Genomic DNA, 12152 nt, shown 5'->3' with positions numbered 1-12152 from the left:
CAGTGATAACCCTGGAGACAAAGAAAAAGAAAGAAAGAAAAAACCAAAACTTGAATAAAACACTTTTGTATTTATAAATGTATATCCTATACTGTTATTAAAAGAATTCCTGAAATGTTAGTAATTTGCAAAAATGGAGAATCTTTAAATTTATTTTTACATTTGACCAAGTAGATTACAGTGAAGGGCACACAGGAAGTACCTAGGAATTGCTAATTCCACATAGTGGTATAACTGTCATACTGTAGTCCAGACTGTTAAAAGAAAGTTGTTAAGTTGAAAGAATTGACTTCTGAAATAAATTAGAGTGTCAAGGTGGAAATATCAATCTTAACTTGTTGAGATACACAAATGCTCTCTTGAACTTACTTGAGAAAATATTATTATAATTCAAATCAAATAATCTTTTTTTGTCTAGATTACAATGAATCATTTTGTGCTGTTACTCATTCTTAACAAAAAAGCTATACTTAAAATTTTCATATAAGGCTGGTGGATGTGTCAATGGTAAGAGAGCACCAAATATGCATACCTGATGCCCTAGAGACAGACCCTGGTATTATTATATGCTAATGCTAGTGGTTCTCTTTGTCAGTCACTCTCTTTCTTTTTAAGTTATCCTCATCCAGGAAAGGGAATATTTAATAAATATGAAGTGCCAAGTAGGTTTTCTTTTAAACATATGCAGTGTGGCTTATAACGCTTACATCATACTTTGCAGATACTCATTTTCCATTCTTTTCATAAACTAAACTAAAATCAGCTTGATAAGATTGATTTGATCTATACTATTATTACTTTTTAAACATCTGTGGAAAAGAACTGACTGTATTATTCAAAACAAATAGCAACAGTGGCTTTAAGTCTTCACAAAACATGGTTCTACTTATGAGATATTATAGCAATTTATGACAAAATTCCCATTTTTAAGGAAAAACAACAAAAGAAAGTTTATAATTACTGCATATGTATATAGGAACCTTCCTAGAAATAAAAAAATGAATTTTTAAAAATGTATTTATTTTCCCTTTTGTTGCCCTTGTTGTTGTTTTTATTGTTGCTGTATTTATTATTGTTATTATCGTTGATGTCATCATTGTTAGATAGGACAGAGAGAAATGGAGAGAGGAGGGGAAGACAAAGAGGGGGAGAGAAAGACAGACACCTGCAGACCTGCTTCACCGCCTGTGAAGTGACCCCCCTGCAGGTGGGGAGCCGGGGCTCAAACCGGGATCCTTACGCCGGTCCCTGCACTTTGCACCACATGTGCTTAATCCACTGTGCTACTGGTGGACTCCCCCAAAATTGAAAATTTTGTACATGAAAGCAGCCACTACAACGACTGCGCATTAATGACAGGTCTTGTCTATATAGATATAGATATAGATATAGATATAGATATAGATATAGATATAGATATAGATATAGATGATATAGATATAGATAGATATAGATACATTAGACAATACATATTGAATCACAGTATACAAAGAAAATAATGTTAAATTATATGGAACAAAACATGTAGTTGGTTCTTTTTAAAATGCCATAACTAAATTTACAAAGGAAGAAAAATGTAATTATGCTTCTTTAAACTTACTATCACCTAATGGGCTTTTTTGATTTGTTTGTTAGACCTTTGTGAATCTCAAATAAATGGAAGAGAAAATTACTAATCCTAGTCTAGCAATATGAAGACTTGATTTACATTGCCTCTGCCAAACCAATTTTTTCTTAAACTAAGCAGTGCTGTAGTAAATGATTTGAAAGACCTCAACCAAATCTGCAAATAAAAAAAATCTTGAAGCTTCAGCAAACTATCTTATAATTGTAGAATTACATAAATCTTATTTTAAACAAATTTTGCTTTGGGATCTCAGCATTTTAATGCTTAATTACAGGGCTTGGGGCTTTAAGTCAATATTAAAAATAATTTCAAGAAGGGCTGGGCAATGGCATACTGGGTTAAGCACACACAGTACAAAACGCAAGTACTGGAGCAATGATCCCGGTTCAAACCCCCGGGTCCCCACCTGAAGGTGGGGGGTTTGCTTCACAAGCAGTGAAACAGGTCTGCAGGTGTTGTTCTCTTCCCCTCTCTATCTCCCTCCCTTCTCAATATCTCTTGTCCTATCCAAAAAAAAAAAGAACAAGAAGAAGGAGGAGGAGGAGGAGGAGGAGGAGGAGGAGGAGGAGGACGAGGAGGAGGAGGAGGAGGAGGAGGAGGAGGAGAAGGAGAAGGAGAAGAAGAAGAAGAAGAAGAAGAAGAAGAAGAAGAAGAAGAAGAAGAAGAAGAAGAAGAAGAAGAAGAAGAAGAAGAAGAAGAAGAAGAAGAAGAAGAAGAAGAAGAAGAAGAAGAAGGAGAAGAATGGGAGAAGCCAGAGTAGCAGAGGATTCATAGTGTAGGCACTGAGCCCCAGTGATATCCCTGTAGGCAAAAATTAGAGTAGAGAAAAGAAATAATAATAAGAAGAAAATTTTATAGCTACATCAATCTAGTCTGATAAAAATAAAATACCATTTAGACACTGCATTGCATAACTTTATACATCTGAGAATTCTGTAAGCTTCTTCTTCTTCTAGCGTTTGCCCTTCTTCCATAGCCAGTCAACAGCGTCAGGTTGAAAGTTGCCAGGAGCTGCTTGTTGCTGGCTTTGAAAGTGACTGGGATCCATGTGGATTCAGTTGGCTAGGAAGGATCGTCAGTTTCCCCAATGAATGGGTACTCACGGGATGCACCACGAGAAGGTCGATCCAATGCATCATTATAGTTTGATTTACATTAGTATAAATCGTCCTTTAAGCCCAGCTGAAAACCATTTAATACCATTTTGACATATTACCACTGTATTTATTTATTTTTCTATTTTGCAGAACTAAGGTCTCACACATGCACATGGTTACATCCCTAGACGACTTTTTCATTCATTCCAAGAGAGAGAGAGATTGAAAAAGACTAAGATTGAAGGCAACACATCAGAGATTCATTTGTGACAGGGCACTCTCGTGGTTGTCAGGGCTTCAACCTGGCTCATAGGAGTGACTAGGCAAGATCCCTCCTCAGGAAGTTCCCAGTTGGACCCAGCTTCATCATATTTCTATCCAGCACTAAGGTGTATTCAAAACATTTACAATTTAAAATCTTAGTGGCATTAACATAATTTGCTAGTTTCAACTTTTATTCACCATTTTAGAATTAGTTCAAATATCCTCAGTGAAACCTTTCATGACTATTAAATTTAGAGGTAGTCAGTATCTCTCCTTTAATACCACTGCATATATTTATGATAGTGGTGGTTTCATATAATACATGTGTCACTATTATTTTTTAAATCTACATATACTACCTGAAGGCAAATCCCACACTGTGAATTCCTTCATCACAACTATGTAACACAATGTCAATCAAAGAACAAAAGTTAGAATATAAATGATGAATAATAATAAAATAATATTTAATACCTGGTTATATAACTAAGTTACAAAATGTACTAACATTTTTTCACAGATTTTTTTTTTACTACGAAGTTGAAACTTTGAATGCTGAAGATTTATCAAAATTATATACTTGAAATGGGCAGAGTATAGACTCAGTCTAGTGCTCACCCTTGAAAACTAATAGGAAATGGTTAAAAAATTATATACAGAAGGTCGGGCAGTGATGCAACTGGGTTAAGAGCACGTGGCACTGGAGGCAGGTGGTGGCACAGCAGGTTAAGCGCACGTGGCACAAACCCCGCAAGGAGCATGGGAAGGATCCCGGTTTAAGCCCCTGGCTCCCCACCTACAGAGGAGTTGCTTCACAGGCGGTGAAGCGGGTTTGCAGGTGTCTCTCTTTCTCTCCCCTTCTCTGTCTTCCCCTCCTCTCTCCATTTGTCTCTGTCCTATCCAACAACAACAGCAATAACAATAATAATAATGATGATAAACAACAAAGGCAACAAAAGGAAAAAAGGAGAAAAAAAAGCACATGGCACAAAGCACAAGGACTACTGGAGCAAGGATCCCGGTTCAAGCCCCAGCTCCCCACCTGCAAGGGAGTCACTTCACAGGTGAAGCAAATCCGAAGGTGTCTATCTTTCTCTCCCCCTCTTTCTTCCCCTCCTCTCTCCATTTCTCTCTGTCCTGTCCAACAATTATGACATCAATAACAGAATAATAATAAGCATAACAATAATAAAAAGACATGGGCAACAAAAAAGGGTTAAAAAAAAAACCCTCCAAGAGCATGGTGCAGACACTGAGCCCCAGCAACAATCCTGGATGCCAAATAAATAAATAAATAGATAAATAAATAAAGTTATATATATATACATATATATGTTTATATATATATCCATTGGAATAAAAGACCTAAGATTTTCGGTACTTCAAAATATTAATGCTTAATTTTCAAACTAAGCCTAATGTAATATCCTTTTACAGATGGGGGGACTGACCTCTAACAGTTCATGTAACAATCACACATTCACTGACTTAGTAGGTAAACAAAGCGAATTAGAATTCAGTCAGTAAACTGAATTTTCATTCTGAGAATTATTTGACACTAATAAAAGAAACTGTTACATAATATGAATACAGAGTTTAAAGAAGAAGCATGAACAGGCCTCATCCCTTCTTCACCATCATCGAGTTTACAATTACAGGACAAGTCACAGAACTGTAGTTTACAAGTACAGGGTATGTGTGGGGCAATGGTGAGATAGCAGAGAAATAACCAAATCTTCCAATAGAACACAATTTATGCTCTACTTGACAGGATATTGGAGCAGTCTGGAAGAATAAATAGTTCTAAATAAGTCCTGTCTGTTAGGAGCAAATGCAAAAGTGACTAATAGAATCGTATAAAATGAATCTTTAGATACTTGCAAGAAAAATCATGGTTGTTTCCACATATCATCACCAAATCTTAGCTTTATTCCGAAGGTCCTTGGATAAATATTGAGAAGCTTTGAAGCAGTAGAATGGTATAATAATACTTTCAAATTTTTAACAAAGGAAAATTTTTAACTTTGTTTTTTAAACAAAGTTTTGGGGCCCTGTGAAGACACATCTGGTTGAGTGCACAGGTTACAATGTGCAAGGACCTAGGTTCAAGTCCCCAGTCCTCAAATGCAGGGGGAAAGCTTCAGGGGTGGTGCCTTCAGAGGCAGTGTCTCTCTGTCTCTCTTCCTCTCTACCCCACCCCCTTCCTTCTCAATTTCTGGTTGTCTCTATCCAATAAATAAATAAAGATAATAAAATTTAAAGAATTTAAAAAGGAAATGTTTACTTCATTATGCAAAAAGGCAATAGAAAAACAAGAATCACTACTACTTTCTAAAATTTCTACAGCTAAGCGATTACTTTTTCAGTATGACCACGGAGTCATTTAAAATATCAAATAACTGACTGTAGGCAGTCTACAAATCCTTTCGTGTATTAATTAAAAATGAATTCTACAAAATCTCCCTTATGGGGCCAGGTGGTGGTGCACCTGGTTGAATGCACGTGTTACAATGCTCAAGGACCCAGGTTCGAGTTCCCGGTCCCCACCTGTAGGGGGAAAGCTTCACAAGTGGTGAAGCTGTGCTGCAGGTGTCTCTCTTTCTCTCTATCCCACCCTTCCCTCTCAATTGCTGGCTCTCTCTGTCTAATAAATAAATAAAAATAATAAAAAAATAAAAATATCCCTTATACCACTGAAGAAATACTCATATTTTTACTTGATTTCTGTAACATAGTAATGTTCAAAACATTCTGCCACTAGTAAATGGGTAATAAAATGATCAAGATAGTGTTTGTAAAAGTTAGCTCATGGAATTCCTAAAAGGAATGAAGTTGTGTGTGCGTTAATATACTAATCATTTTTATTTTCTGTACAAAAAGGATATATATCTCCTTGCATAAGCATATGATTCTTTTTTTAAATTTTTTATATTTATTTATTTATTCCCTTTTTTTGCCCTTGTTGTTTCATTGTTGTAGTTATTATTGATGTCATTGTTGTTGGATAGGACAGAGAGAAATGGAGAGAGGAGGGGAAAACAGAGAGGAGGAGAGAAAGAGAGACACCTGCAGACCTGCTTCACCGCCTGTGAAGTGACTCCCCTGCAGGTGGGGAGCAGAGGGCTCGAACTGGGATCCCTAGGATGGTCCTTGCACTTTGTGCCACCTGCGTTTAACCCGCTGCACTACCGCCCGACTCCCAGCATATGATTCTTATCTTCTTAGAGGGAACAAATTCATTACCAGAAAGTGAAAAGCAAGGTTATATGTTTATTTACTTATTTATTTATTTGTTTTGGTGGTCACTGAGGTTGCACAGTTCCATGCCAACTGTTTTTCAGTAGACAGACACAAAGATAGAGAAGAAGATAACACAGCAAGAAGGCTTCACTCAGTGGGATGGAGATGAAATCCAAACCTTGTTCATGCTCATGACAAAGCAAACTAAATTAGCTATCTTTCTGGTACTGATGTAAGATTATGATTATTATTATTAGTGGTAGTATTTTGCCTCCAGGGTTATTGCTGGGGCTCAGTGAGAGCATTATGAATCCACTGCTCCTAGAAGCCATTTCTTCCATTTTATTGGATAGTACAGAGGAAGAGGAGACAGATGATTGTGAAGTGTCCCCTCTGCAGATGGGGAGCCAGGGTGCTTGTGTTCAGTACTATGTGTGCTAAACCCGGTGTGCCGCTGCCCGGATACCTTATACAAGCTTTTAAAGCTTTAGATAGATAGAGGATAGGTATATACAGATATAGATTATATACATTAGATAGATATAGATAGAGAGATAGAGATATATAGCAAGACCATAGCACAAAGCTTCCTTCAATGCAGTAGGAGGGCTATGTTCAAGCCTGGGCAAATGGCAAAGCAGCACACTATCCAACTGAGCTATTTCAATGGCCCATCTACTCCATGTTTTAAGTTCATTTTAAGGTTCTCCTTAATAAACACAATTAATTTCCAAATGAATGCTTCTGTAACATTACTGTATGATGTTTCAATAAACTACCAAAGATGTGTTTTATATCTTCCTCAGTGTGCACTAACACTGAAAAGTTTTCCATAACCTATACACTGCTTTGTAAAAGTACACATAGTAAAATTATATAAACTGTAGCCCGATAAAAGAATATGTGAAAATGAGTAGTTAAAGTTGGTGTAGATATTTTGCACTTGAAATATGTTCAAATAATATTTATGCCAATGCATATAAATAAATTAAGGCCTATGTTTATGACTTGACTTAATTTTTTCCCAAAACAATCTACTAAAATTTGCTAAATATATATACATATATATATGCTTTCTATACTTTTAAAATATAAGATAAAAAATGACAAGAAAATTACCAGTCTCTGACTTGACTCTGACATTTTTCTATTAAAAAATAAAGTTTAGAAAATTAATGAAATTTTAAAGTTGGTGAAATAATCTCAATGAATAACTGTTGACTTTCTAAAATGAGAAGTTTTCTCTCAGTCAAAAAAAAAGTTAGGTAATTCAGAAAAAGATGTACAAATTACATAAAGTAATCCCTGGCATAATGTATCTGCTTTCCCAAATATATTACCTATTACCTTTTAATGTAATTAGCATTTGTATAAATGTAAAAAATCTCATGCAAATACTCAACATTACTCATGGAATAAATCATCAGTGTGTAACTATGTCCACTTCTATTTTTCTTTTTTTAAAATAATTTTTTTATTATCTTTATTTTGTTTGATAGAAACAGCCAGAAATCAAGAGAGAATGAGGTGATAGAGAAGGAGAGAGGCAGAGAGACACCTACACTACTTCACCACTTGCAAATCAAAGCTTTCCCCCTGAAGGTGGGGACCAGGGACTTGAACCCAGGTCCTTGTGCACTATAATGCATGCGCTCAACCAGGTGCACCACCACCTGGCCCCAATATGTCCACTTCTAATAAGCAGTTATTTTTATTTATTGTTATCATCATAACTACTATGACATAACAGGAATTTAGTGGTTGCTTGAGCATCCCCGATGGAAAAAAAAAATCCACTTTTACCCCACTATAACATTTGCACTGCACTTTGGTGTGCTTCATTTTAATTCCTGTGTTTTGAAATTATTCAGCCTTTGGCTGAATATTTGTATTTTTAGCTACTTCGACCTCATCTTCGTATCCTAAGCCATGACTCTCTTTCAGCTCATTTTCTAATTAGAATCATTACCAAAAATATATAACTTTGGTTGTAACTAAATGGACACAAGTAAAATAACGGCCAATACCTCTATGAGTAACAACTGCAAGCTCTTTAGTTCTTTCTATCTGTTCAGCATTTCTTGGTCTTCTCCTTGTACTTTGTGTATCTGCTTGATGAGGAGAGAGCCCATCCTTGGACGTGTTGGGGTCCAGACCTGAATTTCTGAGATTCGGAACTTGAACTCGCTGTTCCTCGGAAAGTCTATGGATGGTGACAGTTGTAACACTGGATACAGTAACATCTGCAGATGTTCTAGCAACAGCAAGAGCACCAGTGGTAGTCCTGTTATGTTCCTCTAACTCACCAGTGGAGGTAGTATGGGTCAATGGAGAAGAACCTGTGGGACACAGTAGCACTAGATGCTAACTTTTTCTTTAAATTGTGTTTATTTTATCTGATAAATTTAATAAATTACATTCCCTCCTATTACCTTAAGGATAAATAACATAAAGAGGCAAAACATAAATGCCACTAAAATGTGAAATGCACCAAATATGACGGTTTGTATCTGTCAGCCTATGGATAGATATTGCACACAAATGCACATATTAACTGTAACATAGTAGGGGGACAAAAGTGAAATAACAAACCCTTTATGACACTCTGAATTTGTCTTCCCCCCTACCCCCACACACACACCCAGAGAGATAATTACCTGCAGATGATTTTTTAGCAACAAATGCCTGGCAAGTGACAAGCTTTAACGAAATGAATAACTATGTAACCACACATCTTTTGTTTTCAAAAATAAGCTTGGACTACTCTCCTCCATATCATCAACATCATTTTTATATTTCAACACAAGTATATAAAAAAGTTTAAATCAAAACAAAATGATGGTGGTCCAGGAGGTGGCACAGTGATAAAGCTTTGGACTCTCAAGCATGAGGTCCTGAGTTTGATCCCGAGTAGCACATGTGCCAGAGTGATGTCTGGTCCTTTCTCTCTCCTCCTATCTTTCTCATCAATCAATAAATAAAATCTTAAAAAATAATAATGAAAAGGGAAAACAAATTCTGAAATAACTATTGTAGGTAAATGTCTTCATTTGCCAGAAAACAAACAATAAAATATAATTTCCATTATATATATATACATATATATTTGAATTTAGTGAGTTATATTTGGATTCTGATGATAAATTTTTAAGTGAAATTAACTTTCAATGAGTTGGAGTTAAGAGGTCATCGAGAATAGAGTGCAGGATGGTGCACAAGGACTGAAACTGGTTGTGGGAGTGATGTGCAAATTGACAATCATGAAAAGGGGCTAGACAGTGAAGCAACTAGTTGACTGCACACATTACAATGCAAAAGGAGCTGGGTTCCAGGCCCTGTTCCCCACCTAAAGGAAGGAAGCTTCACAAGTGGCAGCTGCCTCTCTCTCTCTCCTCCTCTCTCTCTCTCTTCCTCTCTCTCTCTCGCTTTCTCTCTCTCTCTCTTTCTCTCTCTCTCTCTTCCTCTCTCTCTCCCTTCCTCACCCTTCCCACTTCCCTCTCAATTTCTCTGTTTCTATTAAAAATAAATACATTATTTAAATAAATAATTTAAAAAATTGAAATAAAGCCTCCCTTATACCACTGAAGCAATACTCACATTTTTACTTGATTTCTATAACATAGAACAATAACATCTATAACATCTGGGTTCAAGCCCCTGTTCCCCACCTACAGAAAAGAAGCTTCACAGGTGGCAGCTGCTCTCTCTCTCTCTCTCTCTTTACCTCGCCCTTCCCACTTCCCTCTCAATTTCTCTGTTTCTATTAAAAATAAATACGTTATTTAAAGAATGAGAAAATTATGGTAATAAAAATATGCTTCTTAAAAAATAGGATATTGTACCTCTCCTACCCTATGGTTTTGTTAATTAATCCTTTCTTAAATAAAAAAGAAAAAAGAAAAAAAAAGAAAAAAAAACAAGAGGATAAGAAATTGTATTCATGTGATAAAATAAACTATCTACGGCAGAGGGTAGATAGCATAGTGGTTATACAAAGAGACTCTCCTGCCTCAGGCTTAAAAGTCCCAGGTTCAGTCCCCGCGCACCACCATAAGCCAGAGCTGAACAATGCTCTAGTAAAAAAAAAAAAAAAAAAAAAAAAAAAAAAAAACCTATCTAATAAATTATTACCCTGAGACGATAACGGTAAAGATAACCAATATTTGAATAAATTCAAACAACTATTTAGAAATGACTGAAATGTAATGATTGCAACAGAAACTTCAAATTTTAGTTATACAATACTAGCTTTAGTTTACTGAACCAAAGCAAAAACAAACAAAAAAAAATGCAATGGGGGAAGGAAGGAGTATAAAAGGGCTTTGGGACCCTGGTACATAATAGTTGAGTGTTTTGCAGATACATTTAACATGGAGATGAGAAATCTTGCTCCTATGTCATGAACTGTACTCCCCTATATACTAAAGTTAAAAAAACAAACAAACAGGGAATTTCCAAATATATCAAGAGAAACTCATGGCATATCTATTCACTCTTAAACATATTAAAGTGTCATCATATTTTAAAATATGTTTTCAAAATGTCAATTTATAGTTTTCTTCCTTATAGGTTTTTTTAAGGATTGTCTATTAGTACTTAATATGTACTATGACAGCATAAAAATGAAGGAATCTGTACTACAAGTGAATCTGTACTGGAAGCTGTAGTGTTTAGCAAGAAAAAAATTTAAATTTTGGAGGTTAAGATATCAATAAGGAATAATAGATCCTGGTCAGAAAAGTTCTTATTATTCTAAAGTAAAATGATGGCCTATATTTCATATGCATACTTTCTTAGTACACTTTATTTTAAATTTATGTCTACAATGTAGTAGATAATTTCAATGCTATTTATGAATAATTTAACTATTTTTGAATTGGGACAATAGCTTTATTTGTTAATGTGATCGACAATGCTGTCTTCTTCCACCCACTTTAGTTGGATGTAGGCAGATGATTACTAGGATTTGTAATGATGGACAACATTAAATTCTATCAGAAAAGTAAATAAAACATGGGATTCCCTCATCCACAAAACAGGTATGAAATGACTTGACCACTGTTAAATCTTCTGGAATGAGTTCTTATATCTTGTTCTAATATGATTTATACATTTCAAACAATTAAAAGTCAACTATGCTTTGAGATAAATTAAATATATGTCCATTTTTAGAGTATTCACAGACTTAATCTATTTAAAATATTACACATAAAAGTTGATACTAAGTATATTTATGTTATTTTAATTCATTTAATTATAAATACGGTTAGTTAAATGTTACATAGAGGTGTTTAAAAGTAGTGAAATATGTACAATCTTCTCAACTCCAAGAGGTTTTGCCTTTATAAAAAGCATAAACTGATGGGCCTAGCCATAGCTCATTTGGTAAAGTAAACTTTTTACCATGCTCAAGGACTTGGATTCAAGCCCTGGTCCCATCTGCATGGGGAAGTTTCAAGGACAACATCAGTTCTCACATCTCTCTCTCTCTCTCTCTCTCTCTCTCTTTCTCTCTTCCCCCTCCCCTCCCCTCCCTTCACCTCTCCCTCTCTCCCTCTCTCTCCTTCCTATCATTCCTCCCTTCCAATACTAAAAATATGGTGCATGGAGGTATGATTGACCTGCCAACAACCATGCTCAATGGAGAAGCAATTACAGAAGCCAGACCTGGTCCAAGCTCCTAGAGAGATAAATAATAGAAACCCTTCCAATGAAAAGGATGGGATATGGAACTCTGGTGGAGGGAACTGTATGGAATTGTACTCCTAGTATCCTGCAATCTTGTTAATTTTAATTTTTAAGATATTGATAAAATCTTAAAATGTGATATATAGATATGCATACACATATGAATATGTATCCCATGGGGATGAATTGTCATGTAGGAGGAAAGATCAAGATACACAGATAACCCTATGGGCAAA

At 35.5% G+C, this 12152-nt stretch overlaps 1 protein-coding gene across 1 annotated transcript in view; it reads right to left on the bottom strand.

Moving 5' to 3' along the window:
• The window catches only part of CSMD3 (CUB and Sushi multiple domains 3), a 1712448-nt gene that overhangs the window by 1147686 nt on the left and 552610 nt on the right, over positions 1–12152 (bottom strand). Inside the window, exon 7 of the mRNA XM_060195764.1 lies at positions 8256–8567. Within this exon, the coding sequence (XP_060051747.1) occupies positions 8256–8567 (312 nt within the window). The remainder of the gene's footprint in view (positions 1–8255; positions 8568–12152) is intronic.

Source organism: Erinaceus europaeus, chromosome 1 (genome assembly GCF_950295315.1).
Source record: "Erinaceus europaeus chromosome 1, mEriEur2.1, whole genome shotgun sequence".
Taxonomy (NCBI): Eukaryota; Metazoa; Chordata; class Mammalia; order Eulipotyphla; family Erinaceidae; genus Erinaceus; species Erinaceus europaeus.
Note: the sequence above shows the minus strand (reverse complement) of the source record. Positions and strands in the feature narration are given on the sequence as shown.